The sequence below is a fragment of the Vulpes lagopus genome, chromosome 1, assembly GCF_018345385.1.
Source record: "Vulpes lagopus strain Blue_001 chromosome 1, ASM1834538v1, whole genome shotgun sequence".
In the NCBI taxonomy this organism is placed as follows: Eukaryota; Metazoa; Chordata; class Mammalia; order Carnivora; family Canidae; genus Vulpes; species Vulpes lagopus.
In genome coordinates, this window is record NC_054824.1 from 69788872 (window position 1) to 69812640 (window position 23769).

The 23769-nt window shown below is 56.4% G+C and overlaps 1 protein-coding gene across 9 annotated transcripts in view; it reads left to right on the plus strand.

The window, feature by feature from the left end:
* GRM4 (glutamate metabotropic receptor 4) overlaps positions 1-23769 on the plus strand; it is a 113930-nt gene that overhangs the window by 76699 nt on the left and 13462 nt on the right. For all 9 annotated transcript variants that reach the window (XR_005990405.1, XR_005990404.1, XM_041772228.1 and 6 more), the window contains 6 exons: positions 3262-3397; positions 6258-6412; positions 8560-8700; positions 19420-19620; positions 19833-19969; positions 22620-23555. Coding sequence is in view for 7 of the 9 variants with exons in the window: in XM_041772228.1 (XP_041628162.1) it covers positions 3262-3397; positions 6258-6412; positions 8560-8700; positions 19420-19620; positions 19833-19969; positions 22620-23555 (1706 nt within the window). In the remaining 2 variants the exon portion in view is untranslated. The remainder of the gene's footprint in view (positions 1-3261; positions 3398-6257; positions 6413-8559; positions 8701-19419; positions 19621-19832; positions 19970-22619; positions 23556-23769) is intronic.

Below are 23769 nucleotides of genomic sequence, written 5' to 3' on the forward strand. Positions count from 1 at the left end.
TCTTACTCCAGAACGGGCAGTGTGCCCAGACATGCCCATGTCTACGGGCTGCAGTGTTCCCTTGACCTTGTACACCAGCCCCTTCCCCACATGGCCTGAGCCATGACACAATGGGGGAGCCAGATGGCCTGTGTTTAAACCCTCCCCCTCCCCCTGACTATCTATGTGACCTTGGGAAGCCCCTTTAACTTCTCTGTGCCTCAGTTTCTTCATCTAGAAATTAGAGATGTGCTGATGACACCCCACATGAATGAATCCATGTAAAATTTGCAGAGTAATAGTCAATGCACACTAGATGCTTCATAAATGTTTACTGGTATTTTTGAGCTTTGTAGAACATCCCCCCCCGCCCCCCCTTGCCACCAACTGCCTCCCTCTCTTGTGGTTGTAAGAGTATCCTGCTTGGACCATCCTCCCATCTCAGGTACCTCGTGGCTCACTCTCATTCTAGCTAGTGGAGTGGTGGTCATTTAATTCTTTCACCAGAGAAATGAAACATGCAAGATAGGCCCTGGGCTGTCAGGTGGAACCATCCCGTGGATCCTCCTGGGGGGGGGGGCGTGGCCCAGAAATACCCCTTTTCTGAGAGTTTCTCCCCATTTGAAGACAGTTAACTCCCATTTCCTTATGCCCCTGGCCCCCCTCCTCCCTCCTGGAGCCAGGTGGCTCACCCTTACCCCCTGTCCAGCCACCTCCCCTTGTCCATCTGTCTCTCCAGATGGGAGGGAAATGTCACAATTGGCCCACTTTCTAACTGGAAAGGAACCATATGGAGGCTTTAGTTGGGAGCTGAGCGCCTGCCCAGCTGCCATTAGCACATGGCCAGTGCTGTGGGCAGCAGACTGGCTCCTTTTGGCTCTCTCTGTGGGACCTGGGTCTGGAGGGACCAGTCCTGCCCAAGGACCCTCCCTCCTTCCCCATGAGCTCCTGGTGACCATGGTCTTCTCTGGTGCTTAGGATTTCTTTGGTGCCTTAGGAGAGACCTGAGGAGCTTGGCCTGCCTGAAAGAGGCAGAAAGTAAGGGAGGTGGGTTCTAGTCAGGGGCGAGGGCAGAGCACCATGGCTGCTTTGCCTGCTGTGGAGAACCAGGGTGGGGTCTACTTCCTGGGGACAGGGATGTGAGAGTGTGCATGTGTCGTGTGGCCCCAGGCCTGGCAGGTGCCTGGCACAGAGCAACCCCCCTTCTAGTCTTCTAGTGAGTGTACCTTGTTCCTCTCCAGAATGCCTCATATCTGGCTGCTTATGCCTCCTCCTTCAGACTCAGCTCAGGGTCACCGCCTTTGGGCAGCCTTCCCTGATTGCCACCTCTGTTCCAAGGGTAGAGGCTCCTTTTTTTTTTTTTTTAAAGATTTTTATTTATTTACGAGAGAGAGAGAGAGAGAGAGAGAGAGAGCGCGCGAGCTCACAAGCAGGGGGAGCAGGAGAGGGAGAAGCAGACTCCTCACTGAGCAGGAAGCCTGATGCAGGACTCCATCCCAGGACTCTGGGATCATGACTTGAGCTGAAGGCAGATGCTTAACCCACTGAGCCACCAGGTGCCCCTAGAGGCTCCTTCTGGAGTGGAGCTGGGTATTGTTGGCACTTCTGGTGGGGCTGGTGGGTGGGCCCCACACAGAGGCATATGGAGTCTGTGCAGAAGTGTCAAGTGGCCCCAGCGTGGGTAGCAGCCAGGTGCCCAGCCAAGGTAGATGGTTTGAGGCATTGCTGGGTCCCCAGGGGATCCTGTTTGGGGTGGAGCTGGGCTGTGACCCTTGAGTAGGACCCAGAGGGGCTGACAGTCTTAGATAAAAGATCTGCTTCCTTAAGAATAATCCCCCATGCTCTTCCATCAGTTGAGCTCTGACTCTGCCACCAGGGACCCTGGTGTTCTCAGCCCCTGGAGGCTCCCTGCTCTGTATCTCAGTAGGGGCAGGGGACTGTGTGACTTTGGGCAAGCTTCTCCTCCTGTCTAGCGTCCTCATCTGTCAAATGCTGTTGATAATAGCAACAGTGATCCATAGGTGCTTTTGTACCAGGAGGTCAGGTGGGATTTCAATGCACGAATGACATCTGTCCCCTGCCAACACTGGAGACGTGTCTAAGGCTAGGAACTGGCTGGGTGAAGTCTGAAGTGCTCCCAGGGTTTCTGTGAGCCTTGCAGCCTGGATGTGAATCTGGCCTTGGATGTATTGACTCTGCCTCCTGGATGCTTCTGCAGACGTGGGGGTTGGGCTTCTTGTAGGCAGACAGCTCAAGAGATAGTCAGGCTCCGGCCCCTGGCCCCTCCTCCAGGACCCAGCCAGGCAGGCAGTGGGCCAAAGGAGGAGAGACAGGAGGGCTCCCAAACCCCCTGACCCATTCAGAGCTCCTCTGGTCTCTCCACCTGAAACACACACATTAGAATGGCTTTCCTGTGAGTTCTTGAACTGGGAATGAGGGGAGAGGCATCAAGGCACCCTGTGGGGGTCAGGGCATAGAGGGGGAGCTGGGGAGCCTACCTGCTGAAGAGCCTGGAAAGGGTGGGAAGACCTGGAGGGATAGGCCTCAGATGCACAGGTATGAGTCAGCAGCCATGCACAGCGGTCTCATCAAGGGACCTTTTGATGAGCACATGACCTGGGGACAAGAGCCCTGGGAGGTGCACATGACATGGATGTGGATGTGTGGTGATCTGATAGCCCAGGGTGGGCAACTTGCTCTCTTTTCAGATTTACTCCTCCAAAAAAACCTTATGAGATGGTTTCAACGAAAATAACCACCATTACTCAGTACTCCCTATGTGCCAGGTATTATTGTATTTATGTGCACTAACTCACTTAGCTTGGTAACAACCCTGTGAAGTAAGTAGTAGTGTCATCACTTTATAGATGATGTATTTGAGGCACAGAGAGGTTTAGTCACCACCCTGAGGTCACACTGCAGTAAGCAGCAGAGCTGAGATTGAAACCCAGGCAGTCTAGCTCCTAAACATGATGCTGTATTGCCTCTCGCTACCAGCCTGCTTTACAGGCTGGGGAACTGAGGCACAGAGAACTGAAGTGGCATGCCCAGGGCCATCCAGCTGGTGAGTGGTGGAACCAAAACTTGTACCGTGGCAGTTCTGACTGCACAGCCTGTGCCTGTGCACAGATCAGGACCTGTGAGCTAGAAGTCTGGCTGGGGGGGCCATGGGCAGCCCTGGCCTCTGTGTCCTGGAGGGAGTATGTATTGGAGGGTGTAGGGTGAAGCGGGGAGAGACTGGTGCTGCCCCCTGCCCCAGGCTGACTGGTGCCCTTCCCACAGGGGGCGTGTGCATCGCGCAGTCAGTGAAGATACCGCGGGAACCCAAGCCTGGGGAGTTTGACAAGATCATCCGTCGCCTCCTGGAGACCTCAAACGCCAGGGCGGTCATCATCTTTGCCAATGAGGATGACATCAGGTGAGAGCAGGCGGCAGCGGGGTGAGGGTTGGGAGCCAGTCACGGGGAGAGCCCTGGGTCCCACTGGAGACCTTCCTAGACAAGCCTGACTGCACTGTAGGATCTGGAGGGGTGGGGTGGGAGACAGCTGGGGCACAGGCTACTGCTAATGGGCACTCTTATCCCCCCTCCCTATTTCCCCGCATCCATTCTATCAGCTGGGGATGGTAAGCAGGTACTTTAACAAAGGAGCTAAGGCCCTGGACTTCCAGCCAAAGAACTAGGTCTAATCCTACTCTCCCTCCTCCTAGCTCTGTGACCCGAGGCAAGTTTCTCAACCTCTCTGTGCCTCTTTTCTGCTTTAAAAAAAGGAGGGAGGTACTAAGGATGCATGCCTGGTAGTGTTATTTGAGAACTGAATGCAGGAATGTGCTTAAAGGGCTTAAAGTCAGGCTCCAAGCAAGTGCCTGGGGTGTGTGGAGTCCCCACCACCCCCACCTCTGTTAGCCCCTGCCTCCTCTCTTTGGCAAAGCTTGGAGTAGTGGGAAGAGGCCTGGGCTGTGGGTTTAGTCCTGGCTCTGGTGCATACTCTCTGTGGGCGGTGTCGTCCCCTCCCTGGCCTCAGTCTCTGCATCTGCTGAGGACTTTAGGGTGCTAGGACCATGTAATGCAGTGCTGGGCCAGCCCATCTCTTCTGGTCCCGAGTCTGGTGCACATCAAAGCACCCATCTTAACCTACTTCCCTTCTTCCTGCCTTGCCTTTTCCCTGCTACTACCTCTCAGACTGATGTCAGGGCCAAGATGTGCCAGGCCTCTGTGATTGTCCTGGCCAAGGGGAAAGATGCAAGCTCTGAGCTCAGGAAGCCCCAGGCTCAGGGGAGACACAGCCCCTGCTAGAGTCCAATGGGGGAGGCAGGCCCCCACATTTGCGGGGGAGGATGAGTCAGTAGATGTGATCCTCCCCAGGCCTCCCCCCTCAGTTGGCTGGCCTGACGTGTTATAGCCTGCTGTGCCCTCAGCCTCCCCTGCCCTCCTGCTCCGCCAGGGCCGCCTGTCTGCCCTTGCCCCCCTGTGCTTCCCTCCCTGTTGCTAACCAGTGTCCATCTGGGTCCTATTCTTTCCAGCCCTTTCCCCACTTGGTGAAGACTCCATCCTGGACAGATTTCCCCCAGGAGACATTGCCAGGTCCCTGCAGGGATGGAGGGGGAAGTTCTGGAAGATCATTAAGGTCACAAACGCCAAAGAGACCAGCTCTAAGGGCAGCGTCTCAGGCAGCCCAAGGCTGGGAGGGAGGAGTTAGAGGCTGTGGAGCCTGGGACTGCTCCTGACCCCCTCAAGGCCTACAGGCCCCCTAAATTCTGCCATCGGGACATTCCTGTTATCTACAGGTCACCAGTTCCTGGAGGAGGAGGTTCCCTTCAGAAGTCCTTCTCCTTCAGTTACTGGTCCCTGCACTCCTATCTTTACCCCCACCCCAAAGCCCAGGACTCAGAACCCATACCCCACGCAGAAGTGCACCCTGCTCCGGGCCTCCTGCTTAGCTCAGATGGACCCATGTGCTGGGAAGGGAAGATGAGGGCGCTGGGCCATGCCTCCCAGAGGGGAGGTACCTAGGGGAGGGGCTGACTCCAGAGGGAATGCCGCAGGGAGGGAGGGGGGCAGAGGCATTTCGGGAAATCCACATGCATTTTCAGAAGCAAACAGAAGTAAAAATAAACCCAAGTGACTTTGCAGGGAGGAAGGCCTGGGAGCTCTGGTCATCTCTGGCTGGCCTGATGCTAGTGGGTACTAATAGGCTGTGGGCATGGCTTCTGGGAACAGTTCCCCCTCACTCCCGCATTAATGTCCCCTGGGGAGGGTGGCTGCAACAGGTTTGGGGTTTGGGGACTTGGAGAGCTGCTGGAGGAGGGAAGTTGTGGGCTCTGGGGCCTGTTAGCGAGTTTCTCCCGCAGCCCTGAGCTGTCCCGGCCCTAGTGGCTGCCTCCAGCACAGGCTCCCAAGATCCGCAGCCCCTCCCAAGCCCTGGGTGCCATGTCCCAGTTCCTAGTATCACAGCCTCTCCCTCACTGTGAGCTTCTGAGCTTGGTGCTTGCCTCCTGCAGTTCCGGCCTCCCTGCCCCCCTCTGCCTCCCCTCCTCTGAGGAGGCATTCCCCAGAGCTGGGTTGGGGGAGTTCTCGCTGGTTTTCTCCTCCAGAGTGCCTCTTGCGGGTACCGCCCTGTGCTGGGCTCTAGGGTCCCCGATTTGATTTGATTACAACCACTGTCACAGTAGGACTGTGGACGGGGTGAGGTGAGCACCTGGTTGCCTCTCACCCTTTCATCTACCCAGGAGGGTCTGGGAAGCAGCTCTTTGGAGGCCCAGGCTTTTGGCACAGAAGAGGGTGGGCTGGAGAGGGCTCTGCTGGCAGGGGAGCAGCAGGTGCAGGTAACCATGTAGAGGAGTGTGTGTATGTTTGCACACGCGCGTGTGTATGTACGCATGTGCAGGCATATAGATGTGAAAATGAACCAAGAGATGTGGCTGTGGGATTAGGACCAGGGTGGCATGAGCCTGAGAGGACACAGACTGGGCAGATGTGGTGCCGGGGGCGCAAGTCAGATATGGGGCGTGCACGGACCTAGGGAAATGGGTTTGTCTTTGTAGGACAGATGTGGCCTTAGGGGCAGAAGTGGGTCTGGGGGAGCACCCTGGGCCAGAGGAGGGTGTGGGCCAGATGTAGGTGGAAGCATGGGCCTGGTGGAACAGGCATGGGCTATGAGGGGGATGTGTGTGTGCCTGGGGTGGGGAGGGTCATCCAACGGCCCCTGAGCAGGTGTGGCTGGGGTGGGGTCGTGGCATGGGCAGACACGGCTGGGCTGGGCTGGTGTGTGTTCCCACAGGCGTGTGCTAGAGGCGGCACGGAAGGCCAACCAGACAGGCCACTTCTTCTGGATGGGCTCGGACAGCTGGGGCTCTAAGAGCACACCGGTGCTGCACCTGGAGGAGGTGGCTGAGGGTGCAGTCACTATCCTCCCCAAGAGGATGTCTGTGCGAGGTAGGACTGGGCAGGGCACGCCCACCGCTCTTGACTGCTGCCACCATCCTCCCCAGCTGTCCCTACTTACTGTCCACCTGCTCCATTCCTCATTTTCCCACATCCTGTCCTTCCTCTTCCTTGGTCCACACCCGCTTTGTGCTGACTGTCTAGGCTGGGTGGCCTTTCTGGCTACACTCAACCCAGCATAATTCAAATCTAGATTCAGAAGCTTTCTTCCTCCTTCTCAGATATTTTTGGGTGTGGAGATGTGTGGCACATACAGGAAGGTTATTTATCAGGGACTTCCCTTCATCCCCACGTACCTCTATCCCTTCTCCCATCTGAGACAGAGAGCCAAGGCCCTCTCCCTGCCTGGGGCCAGCCCTCTGTCAAAAGGGCCTGGGAGCAGGAGACAAGAGGAAGATGCTGTGCTGGGGTGGGGGTGGAGGCAGGTTCTCCCTGCAGGGCCTGCCAGATCCAGGCCCTGGGTGCTGTCGGGCTTGGGCCTGTCCTGTCCGGCATCCCTTCCTCTCGGGGCAGAACCCACAATCACCCTGGGTAGGAACAACCTGCTCTAACTGGAACCTCTCTGTGAGTGAGGCGTGACGTTCCCATTAGTGGCCCAGTCTGGCAGGGACCTCACTGTTCTCACCACGGGGGAGGCAGGCTCCCAGGGCCTTCTCCCCTGCTCTTGCTTCGGTAAATAGAAGCCAGCATTGATATTGCTGGGAAGGCCTGCAGACATCCGTCTCTACTGAGCTTTCCAAGAGATGGAGGCCTGAGCACGGGAGGCATTTGCTCAAGGTCACAGGGCAGTGTGTTCTTTACCCTGAGCTAGAGGGGACACAGGCCACAGAAGTTTCCACATCATCCCTCTCAGCCTCGAGCCATGGTAAACACAAAACAGTAGTGACTATGGCTGTTGAGAGACATCTCATTTACTCTTTCCAGCGACCCCACAGGACACTTTTATACACATTTAGTAAGTGAATATATTAAGGCTCAGAGAGATGAAGTGACATATGATGGTTATTAAGTGGCATAGCTGGGATTGGAACCCAGAACTTATCTGGCAAGTCCCTTCTCCCTATGATACTAGAGAAGACTTTGAGCATTGGTTCTCATAGGGGAGAGGAGCGATTTGACCCCCCAAGGGACATCTGGCAGTCTGGAGACATTTTTGGTTGTCACAACTCGGGAGTGATGCTACTGGCATCTAGTGGGTAGAGGCCAGGGGTGCTGCTCGACATCCCACAATGCACAGGACAGCCCCCCACAACAAGGAATGATAGGGCCCAGACTGTCAATGGTGCCACGGCTTGGGAAATCCTGCTCTAACCCTAATCCCTTATCAATGTCAGCATTCTCCTACAGCTCCGACAGCCACAGAGTCTCCACCTGAACGCTGCCCCAGGCAGGACACTCACTGCATGGCATGGACCCTACTGAACTCTCAGGTGTTTGGGCCCACCCCAAGCAGTTCAGTCAACTCTGCATGTTGCTGGGAACAGTCATCAATGCAGAAGGAGCACTGTGGGGAGAGAGTAGGCACTCTTCACTGGCCAGCCTGCCCACCCTGGGGTGGGGCTTTCTGCACTTAGAGCAGAGGTGGGAGTCCCCTTTGGAACATCTGGAGGAGGAAGCCGCCTCTGTCAGAAATGGGGAAGTTCTGGACACAGAGGCAGAAGATCCTGGCCCTGGTCTTGCTATGTGACCTGGGTCACCCCTTTCCCTCTCTTGTCTGGCCTCCTCTTCAGAACCAGAGAGCTCAGGTGCCCCCAGCTTTGGTCAGCCCCCAACAGCCTCTCTGCTCTAATCTCAGGACCCCCAGGTGGCTCCTTCTCAAAGAGCACGGATATTAGCATTTTGGTGGTTAAAAGGCCAAGCGTGAAGCATCCTCCCCGTGCACCTCTCTTCCATAAAGGCAGCAGTTGTAAGATTACACATGCTACCCCTGGGACTTAATACAGCTCTTTTCATTTTGAATGAAATGAAATGCTCCACATTTTGTTTTTGCCAGCTGAGCCCTGGATCAGAGGCTTGCTATTCCCTTCCTCCCTCCCTCTGCCTGGACATCTCTAACCCTTGGGGGATGCGGGAGCTGGAAGGGCTGGGGGCAGGTAGGGAAGGGGGCGCGAGGCCCTGATGCCCTGGTTCCCCGCCAGGCTTCGACCGCTACTTCTCCAGCCGCACGCTGGACAACAACCGGCGCAACATCTGGTTTGCCGAGTTCTGGGAGGACAATTTCCACTGCAAGCTGAGCCGCCACGCGCTCAAGAAGGGCAGCCACGTCAAGAAGTGCACCAGTGAGCACGCGCGGGCGGGGTCAGGAGGGGTAGGGGGCGGGCCGACTGCGGGGTGGGGCGGGGCCTGAGGGGGCGGGGCTAGGAGGGGCCCGGGGGCGGGTGCGGCCTGAGGGGGCGGGGCTAGGAGGGGCCTGGGGGCGGACCGACTGCGGGGTGGGGCGGGGCTAGGAGGGGCCTGGGGTGGGGCCTGAAGGGGCGGGGCTACGAGGGGCCTGGGGGTGGGCCGACTGCGGGGGGGGGGGGGGGGGGGGCGGGGCCTGAGGGGCGGGGCTAGGAGGGTCCCTTTGGCTCGAGGCCTGGGGTGGGAGGGCTTAGAACAGTAGAAGCCGCCTGGCTCTCAGCCATCAGGGATGCTGCTGCGGGGTGGGGTGGGGTTTGGCAGGAGGAGGCTCCTGGGTCTCGGCAAGAGGTTCCTCCTGCCTGTGGCCACCTTGGGGGATGAGCCCACGAAATTGACCCCAGCTGCCCCGTGTGGGAGTCCAGACATTCACCCATCAGAGCATTTTGCAGAAACCATCTCTAATCCCTTGCGGTTCCCTTGGTCATTCAACAAACACCAATTTGACTCCTAGGGTGTACTCGTCCCTGTTCTAAGCACTGTGGATATGGCGCTGAATGAATGAGTCAAAAATCTCTTGAATGTTTATCCTAATAGGAAAACATTTAAACGAGATAAATAGTGAACTGTACAATATATCAGAAAGGAAATGTACACTAGAAACAACTAGAACAAAGAGATGGCTTTCCTATAAAGGTAGCATTTGAGTAGAGACCTGAAAAGGGTGAGGAATGGGTCACCTGAGAATGGGACAGTGTGTCCATTCTACAGATTGGAAAACGATTTGTAGGTGTAAGAAAGTAAAAGGATCTGAGTTCCCATGGATGGAAGGTGGTTGAGCAGCATTTGGACCCAGGTCTAGGCCCTAAGTCCCCTAGAGTAGTCATCATGGTATATCCACATTTGGATACATTCAGATGTGGGTCCCTGTATATTCTTGATCTGGGTAGCCTGCAGCAGGACCTTCCCTTAGTGACATTGAGGGAGCTCTGGGTGCCTTCAACATGAGTGGTCATGAGAGGGGATGGTGATCTCCCTCTCATATCCTCCTGGACAGATTGATGTGTCTTGGGCAGAGGGCCAGGTGAGCAAGGGGCCATTGGCCTGGCTTGCGGGATCTTCGGTTCCCCAGTCACAGAACTCATCCAGAGCCATGGCCCAGGGCCAGGGAGGAGGAAGCTTGAGGAGGTTGGCAGGCAGGTGGGGAGGGTGCTGCCCTCTGGTGGCCTGGGTCCTCTGGGAGTCAGGAATATTGGCTAGTTAGGATCATGGGTATTCCCCAGGGGCCCAGCAGGCAAGCTCATGTGTGGGTGTACATGGTGGTGTGTGCGACTGTGCATGTACATGAGTCAGTATGTCTATGGGAGAAGGGTGTGTGTGTTTGTCTGATGTGGGGGCTTATGTTCCTAGGCAAGCTAATAACCATAAATATCACTCACTGTTGTGTATCTTCTGTGTTCCAGACACTTTATACACATTACCTCATTTCACTTTTTTCACTTTTATAACAGCTCTAAGGGCTTTTTTGATCCCCATGTTATAGAGGAGGGTCTGGAGAGTCAGAGAGGCCAAGCAACTTGCCAAAGGCTGTACAGCAAATGCCTTTGTCAGGCAGTAATTGAAGATTTAAGAAATGCAAAAATGACAGCACAGGAGACTGAGCTTTCATGGGTAGGGTGACTATGCATCTTACATAGTTTTGGAAAACATCTCTTTTATTATTTTTTAAGATTTATTTGTTTTAGAGTATGAGCTGGAGTGGCAGAGGGAGAGAGAGAGAGAATCTCAAGCAGATTCTAAGCTGAACACGGAGCCTGATGCAGGGTTCGAGCTCATGACCCTGAGATCATGACCTGAGCCCAAACCAAGAGTTGGATGCCTAACCAACTGTGCTACCCAGGTGCCCCTAAAAACATCCCCCCCCCTCCTCCTCCTCCTCGTCATCGTCGTCTTCTTCTTCTTCTTCTTTTATTTTTAAGATTCACTTATTTATTCATGAGAGACACAGAGAGAGAAAGAGAGAGGCAGAGACAGAGGCAGAGAGAGAAGCAGGCTCCATGCAGGGAGCCTGATGTGGGACTTGATCCCAGGAGTCTGGGATCATGCCCTGGGCCAAAGGCAGACACTCAACTGCTGAGCCACCCAGAAGTCCCACATCCCTTTTATTCTTAAAAGTGCCTAAATGGGGATGGAAAATTGTATGTTCACCCTGATTATAAATCCCCAGACTTGGCTGGAGGATGGGGAATGGTGAGACTGGAAATGGGGGCAGGATGGGTAACAGGGCCTCCAGTGTCCAGCCTGCCAAGGGCAAAGGGCTTTCTGGAGTCACCTCTTGGTTTGGGAGGGGCAGGAGAGGAGAGGACCTTGGTCAGCTCCTGTAGACTCTATTTACCTAGACTCCCAGTCCTGGGGTCTGGATTCGCAAATGTCTTCGGCCTGGCTGGTGAACTGGGGACAGGGGCATCTCTCTGCAGCCCTGAGGGAGGTGTTTGGGCTGTCAGAGCAGGTGGAGGAGGGAGGGCTGGAGCACAGTTCAGGAGTGTAGAGCTTCGCTGGGAGCCTGAGGCAAGCTCTTTAACCTCTTCAGGGCTTTGCTTTCTTATTGGAGGAATGGGATTGATGGTGAGCCAGCCCAGAGAATGTCTTGGGTTGGAAATGAGAAAGCATGGATGGAGGTATTTCGTGAACTGTAAAATGGTGGCTCTCAGGCCTGGCTGTGCATTAGAATCACCAGGTGGCTGTTAAAACTATGCCAACACTCCACCGCCAGACCCATTCAGTCAGAATCTCAGGGGTGGGGTCTGGGCTGTGGACTTCAAGAAAGCTCCTTGGGTGATTTTGTGTGTGTTCAGCGCTGAAGACCATAGTAGGAGCTGTCGTCCCCAAGCCTTGTTCACAGTGAGTCACCTGGAGATTGTTTAAAGCTACTGATGCCTGACCCCCAGACGTTCTAAGTGTATTGGTACTGAGTACAACCTGGGCATTGGGATTTTTTTTTTTAAGTGGCCTAGGTGGTTCTCCTGTGCAGCAAAGTGTGGGAGCCCCTGGCTCAGAGGGAGAGGCAGTGATGGCACGCACCCCGGGCAGGGGGAAGGTGTGAACGAAGGAGCAGAGGCTGGAATGAACACAGGGTGGGGAGGAGGAGCAGAGGACGTCACCTCATAGCTGACCCCGGTCCTTCCTGCTGCATCTTGCTCTTCTGGCAGCAGAGGCTGCTAAGAGTCCCTGTGTGGCCCCACGTCAGGTGCGGTGAGCGGGTCCACCTCAGGGTACCCGGAGGAGCAGGGCTGCCGCTGGGAATGTGTGCGGGACCTGAGACCCACCCCAGGTGAGGGGGAGGCGGCTCAAGCATCCCGTGGCCCCGTCCAGGTTTGAGCTGAGCTGCTCCCTTGGGAGAGTGTCTTAGGCAGGAGGGCCAGGGTGACACCCACGGGGGGGCGGTGCTGGCTCTGCACTGGGCACCTGGTGGGGGGCAGGAGAAGGATACAGCCCCAGGCCTGGATCTGACTCCATGTCCTCCCTGCTGTGTGACCTTGGACAAGTCATTTAATCCCTCTGCGTCTCAGAGAAGATGGGAGTCACTGCCCATCTCAGTGGGCTGCCGTGAGGATTGGAGATGAAGGGTAGGAGGAGGCTGGCTGAAAGATGATGTGCATGATCGGTGCTGGTAAAATGGTTGTTGATGTGGGTAGGGAGTGGGAGTGATGGGATTGCCAGATCTGTTGGTACTGGTGTTGCGTGTCAGTTGTAGGATCCAGGATGAGGGAGGGCAGTTGGTAGAGGCTGTTGCAGGTGCAGCACCCATTTTGCAGAAGAGGCTGCAGAGGCCATTTGAGAACGTCACGGCACCAGAATTGGCAGAACTGGCTTTATCCCAGTTTATCTGGGGCTGGTGCCCTGCCCAATCTCCGATTTCCTGCCCTCCTGCTCTCCCAGGCACCCCCTCTTGCCTCCAGCCAGCCCAGGTGTGCTCTGTGTTCTCCACCTACCCCTGCTCTATTTCCCAGCCTGGCTTCCCACTCACTTCTTCCAGGAGGCCTGCCCATCTGCACTGGTGGCCTTGTACTGGCCCACTCTGGTCCCCTTGAGGCCAGCAGATTGCACAGTTGGCCTCTGCCTGTTGCTCCCACAGGCTGCTCCTGGAGGGCGCTAATTCCTCAGCGCCTCCAGCCTGCCTGCCAGATGGCTGGGCAGAGAGCTGCTGTCACCACAGAAAGTCTCCAAAGAGCAGCAGATGCTGGCAGCTGGAGATTGGGCCGGTGTGTCTCAAAGTGGTAAGAGGGAGAGGGTACACACATTCTGCTGTGAGGGTCCTGCAGAGTTGGGTGTGAATCCCCCTGTTGCTGCCTCCTAGCTGTGTGACCTCAGCAGGGCCTTATACCTCTTGAGGCCTCAGTCTCCTCATCTGTAAAATGGGAATCCTATTACCCACGCCCATCCCCACAGAGCCCCATCCCTGCAGAGCCATCTTGCTCACCTTTTCCCGGAGAAGGGATGGAGGTGATCTGTGGGAAGCACCTGCAGATTGCCCAGGGACTTCCCCCACACCTGAGCCAGGGAGGCGTCACTGAGGGGGAGGCTTGCAGCTGTCAAGGCCCAGGGAGGGGCAGCACCTGCCTCCCTCTCTGTCTCCTGGCCCCCTCCCTGGGAGCATGCAGAGAGGGTTTTGGAATTAAAGCTGTAAACAAGGCAGATGTGGCATCCATCTTTTTGACAGCACTGCCAGCCAGGTGATGGCTGAGCGGAGGAAGGCCCGGTTTATGAGGAAATAGGAGAAATTTACTGCCTTCGGTTCACAGGGGCTGGGAGCTCTGAGAGGGAGGGTAGGTGCATGGCAGCTGAGGATGTGTGGGGGATTCCTGTCGCCCAGCCTGTGCCAGCATCCACACCACCACCACCAATGATAATAACAGCTAATAGTTATATGGCATTTATCGCTTGCCAGGACTTGGGTGTTTCAGGGAGGTATTGGGGAGGATGGATCAACCACAGGTGAGTCGGGAAAGAAGGGGAATGGCCAGGAAGGACAGTGTGGCAGCTTTGTCCTCAAATCTAGATCTCGGCGGGCGGACCTCAGCTGGGCCCCTGTCTGCATGGGGTGGGTACCCTGTGCTCATGTCATCCTGAGGGTAGGAGGGCCTGTATGCACCACGCAGGATGGAGCAGGGAGGCCCGGGATGTGGGATCTTATCCCGTGGAGGAGTGCCTGGGAGGAGAGGAAACAAGTTTATAAAGTGCTTCTGTATAGAAGGTATGATGCTGTGTGTTGTACCTGTATCTCCCTAATCCTCCGAGGGGCCCTGCAGGCCAGTATTATTACCCCGCATTTACATCTGAGGAATGTACATTTTGCTTGACCTAGGTCATATCACTAGCTGGTCCATGGCAGGCTGGGAGACAGGCCCAGCTATTTGCTAGGCTGCTGTTCCTGGGGGGACCCTGGGACCCTCTTATCCTACTCCCCAGAAGTTGCCCAAGGGATGAAAGCTGGTGTGTACGTTTGTATATTGTATGTAAATGCAAACTTCTGTGTGCAGATGTGTGTGTTGTGTACGTGCACCTATGCTGGATTGCACATGTGGGCCTCTACCTGTGAATATAGACACGCTGCCACTCCCTGGTCCCTGCAGTGCTCACCAGCCCCGTCTTTGCCAGTGGAGTTAGTGCCCTTGGAAGCAGGCCTTGGCCTAAGATTGGTGGGAGCGGGAGTGGTTGTCTCCTCAGATGGGCAGCCCTGAGGCGTCCTCCGCATGGTCTCCTGGAGGGCCCCAGAGGGATGGGGCCGCACACCTGGCATCAGTGGCCGCCCTTCCCCATCCCAGGTTCCTACCCCTACTGGTGCTTCCAGGTATCACTTCCCAAAGAAAACACTTGTGGGCATCTCAGCCCAACAGTGGGTGACTCTGGATGACCCTGTGTTTGGATGAGTGCCATGCTAGTTGTGTAGCAATGTATGTGTTACCTGTGTTTATACATATACTTGTGATTATCTGTGTTTGAACACGGGTGTGTGTTTAGACATGTGTATCAATGCCTGCAGATTTGCATGCAGCCACCCTGGATGGGTGGATGTGAATATACGTGCGTGCGTACGTAATGGATTTCGTATTCCTTTCTGTGAGGGAGCCGCTTCAAGAACTGTGTGCGTGCGTGCGTAGGGAGCGTAGAACTCAGGAGGGTTGCTGTTGGGCAGGGTGAGTTGGGCGGGGTGAGTTGTGGCGGGGTGATGGGAGAGAGACAAGGGGGCACTCTGATTATTTCAACCTTGAAAACTCATTTCAATTACAATTTACAACCTGCATACAAAGGCTGCAGTCACCGTAGTAACTATAGCTGCAGGGTTTTGACGAAGAAAATCCTCTCCCAATAGTTTCCCCCGCTGGCTGTCACCTGTGGCAGAGCCAAACGCATCCCTGGCTCACTGCACCCCGGGACACAATTAGGACATCTTCAAACTGTTGCTGCTGTCATTGCCACCGTGTGTCTGGGATTTATCTCCTATAGTGGCTCTCGGGGGTGTGTGTCATGCTTCCTTCCAGAGCCACCTGGACCTTCTGAAGGTCTTGCCCACCCATAAGGGGATTTTTCTGATCCCCACTTTTCTCCACGGCCACCACCTGCTTTAACCCCACAGACAGGGATCCTTAACTCCTGGTTGAGCCTGGACCCCAGAAAAGGGGAAGGAGGCAGGTTAGAGGCTGGGTGGAAGAAGTAGGAGAGGGACGGTACAGGTGGTGGAAAACTCTTATGGAACTAGAGAGATCCGGGTTCAAATCCCAGCTCAGCCACTTCCCAGCCAGGCCAATCCCCGGGGACGTATTGAGCACACGCCAGGTGCCAGGATTCCGTAAGATTCTGGTACATCACTCGGCCACTCGCACACCTCAGTTACCTCCTCTGTGAGAGGGGTCAGTTTAGCCTGCCTACCTCCCAGAGCCTCCCAGAACAGAAAATGCCAGGCATGTGAAGGTTCTCGGTGAGCAGCAGCTATGCCGAAAGGTTATTTGAGGAATCAGGAGGAACGTGGAGAGCCGTGCTGGTTACTGGCACAGCTTCAGACATTCAGGATGGAGCATCTTGTCCTTTTTAACTTGTATTTATGATTCCTGCTCCCTGCCCCCCACCATGTGAGCCACTTAGGCCCTCTCATTATTGCCTTCCCAAGGGGTGCAGGGGAAGGGCCCTTGGGGTTTGAGGGGTGCCTGTGTGTAGAGGACATGCTTGAGGCCTGGGGTACCCTTGAAAATAAAGGTCCTTTGCAAGTCGCCTTGCTGCACATTTTCTCATCTGTCATTGGGGCTGGATGTGAGACAAAAGTCAAGGATGTGCGGGTGTGTCGAGAAGTCTCTAGGAGTCTGTGGCTGGCACTGTGACAGCTCTGGGGTAGAGATTCTAGAGGGGCTGCGCTGAGGGGGCACTGACAGCTCCACAGGAGCCCAGAGCCTCTTTAGTGGGAGCTTCCCCAGCCAGAGCTGGCTTCTCCCATTGAGGGTGGTCCTCAATCTGGTGTTGGTGCAGGCGGCTCGTGACCCCAGCGAGGGCACTTGTCCTGGACCCAAGTGGCCCAGGAATGGATGCTTCAGCTGGTCCCCTGAGGAGGGACCCTTGGAGGAGGAGAGAGGAGAGGTGAGGGCAGTTTAGCTGGGGAGGTGCAGCCAGATCCACTTAACCCCATGTGTCCTTGGCTTCGGGAGAGAGCTGCCAGCTTGCTTTAGTGGCCACAGCCTTCCCTCCGTCCTGGTTAATAATTTAGTCTCTCACCCAGATGAAATGAAGGTGTGATGGGAATGTGGGTTGTTGAGTGGGATTTTATGTCTTCCATTCTTCAGGCTCAGTGGAGCAGGTCCCCTTAGGGTCCAGGGCTGGAGCTTTCCAGGCAACCCTGCTCTAGGACCCTCCCCCGCCAACTGCCCTCCCTTTGGGGACAGGATCATCCCTGTGCTTCTCTTCTGGTTCTCAGAACCTTGTCATCAGGAGCTCAGACACAAGGGCAGGCTGGAAAGCTGGAGTATTTGCCTTTCATGTTCATTCCTGTTTGCTCCTTGGCCTAGAAATAATGCTGCCTGTTAGCAAGGCTCTGCTGGCCCAGGAGCTCTGAGGCAGGGCAGGACTCAAGCCTCTCTGTGCCCTCAGGTGCAAAGATTTAACCAACCTCTGTAGCATTTGGGAAGCACCACGCCTCTTTTCAGGTCTCGTACATACTAACCTATTAATACTGACCCTCTGGGATCAGTACCATCACTGTCCTCATTTTGCAGTTGAGAGGACTGAAGTCCGAGAGATGGAGTGACAGGTCCAAGGTCACACACAGCTGGAGTAGGTGGTAGAGCTGGGGTTCCAGCCCAGACAGTCTGGACTCAAGTCCAGGCTCCTGCATACAGAGGACAGTGACAGCAGGTAGCGAGGGCCTTTGGTGACCAGGAGAGAGCCAGTGAGGCAGCTCCGAAGCCTGGCCTGCTTCCAGCCCCAAGGCCACCCTGGAGGAGCTGGGGCCCTGTCTGGACTGAACGGTGCCCCCCCCCCCACCTCGAGCTAAGTGGGCATCTGCCCCCCAGCTGTGCAATCTGAGTACTGGTGACTCTTGTTGATCTCTGACCCCCGAGGTTGGGGTGACTGGGGTCAGGTTCTGCCCTTGGTCAGTCTTGGTGGCTGAGGCAGGGATACGAAATGTGCCCCCAGCTCTGCAGGAGCCCCGGGCAGGCAGTTTTCTCATCTGTAAAATAGCAGAATTGGAACAGATGACCTGCCTTGGTCCTGTTGTTCCTAGCACTGTGATCCCATGATTTCTGCTGTCCATTCAGCAAGTGTTGAATCTCAACCCTGAGCAAAGCTGATAATGGGGTGGGGTCCTGGCCACCTGACCTGGCCAGTTGAGGGGTGACCGATGCATAGCCCAGCCATCCCACATCTGGGTGGGGTGGCATCTGTCCTTCCGGGGTGAGAGGATTAGATGGTAGAGAGAGCCTGGGGACAGCAGTGTGTTTCCCTTTACCCGGTGTTTGCTTCCAAGGTATCCAAGGGAGAGGGAGGGACAGAGTGACCTTTGGAGTTCCCAGGGGAGCAGGGCCTGGGGCTGACCCAGCCCGGCCTGGCCCCCACACAGTAGACATGAGAGGCTCAGACTGTGGCCCATGGGGCTAGGCTGGGGTGCAGCCACTTATCCTGCTGCCCGCTGGGGAATCACCTCTGCAAGGTGTGGCACTGGCCCTCTGGCACAGAGGCGGTGGTTGTTGTGGCGGGGCTTCTTTGTCCTGGTCTCCAGGGAGGAGGTTCCAGGTTGTGATGTGGGCAGGGTCTGTGGCCTCGGGAGTGAAGCCAGGCTTCTCTGGCATTCTGGCCATCCTCTGCCTCCCTCCACTTTGCAGCCACCTCCTGTCCCCTCCTCCTCTCAACCTCCCTGCTTTCCTGTCCGCCGCCCAATCCCGCTCTTAGAATCCCTCAGGCATAGAGTGGTGCCCAGGCTGGGAGCCAGTGTGCCTGGGTTCAGAATCGGCATTTCGTGGTTCTGGAATGTCACTGGGCTTTTCTGTGCCTCAGTTTCCTCTCTGGTGTGGGGATAACTGCTCACCTCCTAGCACCCTGGTGAGACTTCAGTGAGTTAATATGCATAAAGAGCTGAGAATGATGCTGAGCATAGGGCAGGTACTCGCTAGAAGTTAGCAACCCTTATTCTTCCTTATGATTGCTACCCTGGCTCAGGCTCAGGTAGCGCCTCCTCCTCCAGAAAGCCTTCCTGGCCTGCTCTGGCTCAGGGACCTCAGAAACCCCCCACTCTGACCACTTCGCACAATAACATGGATTAGTCACCTCAGTGCCAAGTGTTTTCTGTACCTCTTCTCATGTAAGCCTCTGTGGAGCAGGATTATGATGCCCTTTTTACTGAGAGGACACTGAAGCTTTAGGCAGCCAAGGAGCTTGGGCCCAGGGAGTAAGGGTAGGAGACCAGAGCCCCAAGACCATGCTGCCCTGGGAGCTACTGCCATTTGCAGCGAGGTGAGGGTAGAGGTGGGAGTGGTTCCCCACTTGGCAAAACTCACTCAGCCTGGCTAATGGAGATGGAGTGGGTGGGGATGCTGGTGACTTCTGGTGTCCAGGGTGACTGGAAGCCATTGAGGGCACCAGGTGTCCTGGGTCCTGAACCCTGAGGGATCTGCAGCCAGGCTCTCACCCTCTCTGGGCCTTAATTTCCCCATATGTCCCATGGCTGGAGCGGCTGCCCATCAGTGGGCTGCCATCGGGTACCACTGCAAGACATAGCTTTTGTCCTGGCGATTTCCCAGACTGTGCGGGGGCCAGCTGCTCCCAGATTAGTCTAGGCTAGGCTGGGGGATAGCAGGGAGGCCACAGCCACAGGGAAACCCCCTGGCCGATTGCCTTCTGAAGGCGATTGTGACACGGGGACCTGCCCTGGCTGTTCTGGGGCCTCAGAGGCTAGGGTCTGGCAGTACCGTGGCGAGGGTAGTGGACCCTCCCCTTCACCTTTTGGAATTGTGCCCTCGTGTGCCTCCATAAGACCATCTCCTGTGTGGCAGAGCAAGCCCTGGGCTAGGAGCCAGGAGGCCCAGGTGTGCAGACACAGGCTGTGTCACCTCTCTTGTCTCATGGTCTGTGAGGACGATGAGCCTATGGTTGCCCCCGCCTTGTGCGTTTCATTGCAGACCGAGAACGCATTGGGCAGGACTCAGCATATGAGCAGGAGGGGAAGGTGCAGTTTGTGATCGATGCTGTGTATGCCATGGGCCATGCGCTGCACGCCATGCACCGTGACCTGTGTCCCGGCCGCGTGGGTCTCTGCCCCCGCATGGACCCCGTGGATGGCACCCAACTGCTCAAGTACATCCGCAGTGTCAACTTCTCAGGTGAGCATCCCGGGCCTTGCAGCCAGGGGAAGGGGTCCTGGGGCTCCGTAGGGTAGGAGTGTGTGGGGGGCGGTCTCCTCAGATGTTTCCAAGGCATGTTCCATGCAGGAGCCTCCCCCGAGGGGTCTCTGCACTGACCTCGTGGTACTCCCTGCTTCTCAGTAAAAGCTCAGCCAATATACTGAGTGTGTGACCCTCACCGGTCCCTCCAGGCATCGCAGGGAACCCTGTGACCTTCAACGAGAACGGAGATGCCCCTGGGCGCTATGACATCTACCAGTACCAGTTGCGCAATGGCTCTGCTGAGTATAAGGTCATCGGCTCCTGGACTGACCACCTGCACCTCAGAGTAAGTGCCCAGCAGGAGGGCAGGGAGGGGCCCCTGGAGGGATGGAGAGAGTCACTCGTGCCACCCAGCCCCTGGGAGGCAGCCCCCGATCAGTCTGGGTCAGCCCTGGGCCCAGGTGCACTGCTGCCAGGTTGGGGCTTCCTTCCGTGCCGTCCTCTGGCTTCTGAGGGCCCTGCGCACCACTCCTGCCTGAAATGGAGGAACAGGGCCATGGCGGCTCAGCAGGGGTCGGGAAGCTAGGTGAGTAGGGGTGGGGAGGGGCTGCCATGGGGCGAAGGAGGACAGTGGCCTAAGGCAAAGGGCACAGTATTGTTCGAGAGCGTTTCTTAAAGCTGTCAAAGTGTACCCAGAAGGTCATGATTTTTCTGGGTTTTGGGGCAGCTGGGTGGGTGTGGGGGGTCTTCTCCTGGGTCCTCTTAGCGACATCTTCCCAGCCCGTGATCATCCCAGGGACAAGGTGGTTCTCCCTCTCTGACCTTCAGTGTACCCAGCGGTGAACAGAGCCAGGTGTTTGGAGAGCGAGGACCTGTGGTTCATTCCCCGAGGAAATGCCAGTGGACTTGGCCCCTGCCTTGGTGGCAGGGCGAGCCAAGCTTGGGGTGGGCACAGTGTGACAGTCAGAGGGATGGACCAGAAGACTCAGGAGGCCCAGGCCCATGTCTGGCCACAGCTACCCTAGAGCCAGATCCTGGGAGAGTTGCATTGTGTCCCTGCTCTCCCCTCTTGTAAGAATCTGTTCCAGCGGCGAACCCCTTGAACTCCTCAAAGCCCTTTCTGCCCATGATCCCATTTAGCTCCGATGATCTTCTAAGTCAAAGGAACTATCTCTGCAAGCCCAGCCTGAGGGATGTTCTGAAGGCCAAGTAGTAGGGCAGGGGCTGAACCTGTTCTTGTCGTGATGCTCTCTGGGCTGTTGAACGGAGACTCACTTTGCCAAGTGAGGCGATACCCCAGGTGGAGGCGTGTCTCTTTTGGGTGCAGTGGGAGGAGCGGTGGGGGCCTGTGATTCAGTTGACTAGCAGCATCGGCAGTTAATCCTTACTGAGTACCTGCTGTGTACAGTGACCCTTGTAAGCATGTGACCTTAATGTGTGGACGGCAGCCCTGCGAGGCAGGTACTATTCTGGTCTCATTCTACAGATGTGGTAAGTGAAAGCAGGGCCTCAGTGTGGGGTGCACAGCGGACTCCTCCCTGATGATACGAGGCCCCTCTGCCAGCATGGATTGGGGCAGTGAGGGTGGGGAGGGTTAGGGAGAAGTGGGCTTCAGCCCTCATACCCTCCCCACTTTCTCCTGAGGGCTCAGTTTGGGGTCCACTGAGTATGAGTAGGCCAGGCTGGGATAGGGGGCGCTGAGGAGGAGACTTCGCCCCGCCTGCTGCTATCTTCCTCCAGGGTCTGAGAGCAAGGTGGCCTCTCGTGGCTGGTGCTTGGGACTCACTACCTCTATCATAGATTCCGCAGAGATTCCCTGGGCCCTCTGTGTGCCAGCCCTGTGCTGGGCGCCAGACATGCGGCAGGGAACACGCACAGAGCCATTCTGGGGAAATATTCAGCGTTTCTGCTTTGACTTGCCAGTGAAAGCCACAATAGCAGTGGTACAATAAACAGCAAAGGGCAAAGTGGCCTCATATCTGCTGCCCTTTGGTCAGGTGAGAACACAAAAGCTTGGAAGGGTTGAGATGTTTGCTGCAGGGCTTGCAGCCAGCTAGCAACACATCTGTGATTGCAGGGTCTGCCTGCATTCGCGGCTCTTCTCCCAGGAGCCAGAGTTTTCCAGAACAGCTACCATCCCGCTGTGTCCCTTGTGGTCTCATAGCTCCCGTGCATGGGGGTTGTCCAGCCTCACTGTTCCTACGGGATGGTGGCCCTGGTTGTTGCTGTGCTCTTTGGCTTCTAGGGGACCACATGGCCTTGTCGTGCCCAGAGCCACAGGATAAGCTACTTCCCTGAACTTTTCTTACTTTCCAGGCTTCTCTAACATTGAATTCAGTAGGGTGTGCCAACATGCCTGTGGCTCCTTTGCTCACAGCGACTGTGTCTTTGGAGACATGTAACGGTGACTAGCACTAATTTAGAGCACAATATAAAGAAACCCTAACCCCTGGGCACAGATTATGTGTCCTCGGCATAAACTTCTGTCCATTGCTCCCTGCTGAGCTCAGATTCCTGGGCTGCCCAGAGGAGACCCCATGGTCTGAGTTGTGGGGCAGCGCATCTCCAGCATGCACCAAAGTCACCTGCAGGGCCTACTTATAACTCAGATCCTGAAACAGGTCTGGGGTCGGTCAAAATGTGGCATTTCCCTCAAGCCCCTGGGTGATGCAGATGCTGATCTGGGGTCAGAGCTCCTGAGTCCTCTCTGCTTCCCCATGTGACTCTGGGTTGTCACTGCTGCTCTCTGGGCTTGGTGTCTCCATATGGTCCTTGAGGGTTTCGGGTTTGGTCCAGATGCTGTGTCTGAGTCATGTGAGTGGGCTTATTTAAATCCAGCTGTTGGATGCAGCAGCTCATGGTTGGGCAGGACAGCTGGATTTTAACCACCTAACCGGGTGATGGAGGCGTGGGGCCCCAGGGTGCCAGCCAGGAGGGTAGCCCAAGGCACTGGACGGCATATCCTAAGGCTAGCTCCCCTGTGCTGTCGTTGCCAGATAGAGCGGATGCACTGGCCAGGGAGTGGGCAGCAGCTGCCCCGCTCCATCTGCAGCCTGCCCTGCCAGCCGGGTGAGCGGAAGAAGACAGTGAAAGGCATGCCCTGCTGCTGGCACTGTGAGCCCTGCACGGGGTACCAGTATCAGGTGGATCGCTACACCTGTAAGACCTGTCCGTATGACATGCGGCCCACAGAGAACCGCACGGGCTGCCGGCCCATCCCCATCATCAAGCTTGAGTGGGACTCGCCCTGGGCTGTGCTGCCCCTCTTCCTGGCGGTGGTGGGCATCGCTGCCACACTTTTCGTGGTGGTCACCTTCGTGCGCTACAATGACACACCCATCGTCAAGGCCTCAGGCCGTGAGCTGAGCTACGTGCTGCTGGCCGGCATCTTCCTGTGCTACGCCACCACCTTCCTCATGATCGCTGAGCCTGACCTGGGGACCTGCTCTCTGCGCCGGATCTTCCTGGGGCTGGGCATGAGCATCAGCTATGCGGCCCTGCTCACCAAGACCAACCGCATCTACCGAATCTTCGAGCAGGGCAAGCGGTCGGTCAGTGCTCCACGCTTCATCAGCCCTGCCTCACAGCTGGCCATCACCTTCAGCCTCATCTCCCTGCAGCTGCTCGGCATCTGTGTGTGGTTTGTGGTGGACCCCTCCCACTCGGTGGTAGACTTCCAGGACCAGCGGACGCTCGACCCCCGCTTTGCCAGGGGTGTGCTCAAGTGCGACATCTCAGACCTGTCGCTCATCTGCCTGCTGGGCTACAGCATGCTGCTCATGGTCACGTGCACCGTGTATGCCATTAAGACGCGCGGTGTGCCCGAGACCTTCAACGAGGCCAAGCCCATTGGCTTCACCATGTACACCACCTGCATCGTCTGGCTCGCCTTCATCCCCATCTTCTTTGGCACCTCGCAGTCGGCAGACAAGGTGAGTGATGGGGCCAGGGTGGGGGTGGGTGAATGAGGGCCCTGAGCTGGGGGCAGCCTCCAGGGCTCCCTGGCCTCACACCTGCTCTGGAGATGCCTTCTCCCACGCCTCACTGCCTCCTCTGCCTCCAGTCTGTTCTCCAATCTCTGAGTCGCCCCTCCTCTTTTCCGGCTTACTCTCCCCACCATCTCATCTCTTTCCTTCCTCCTCCCTT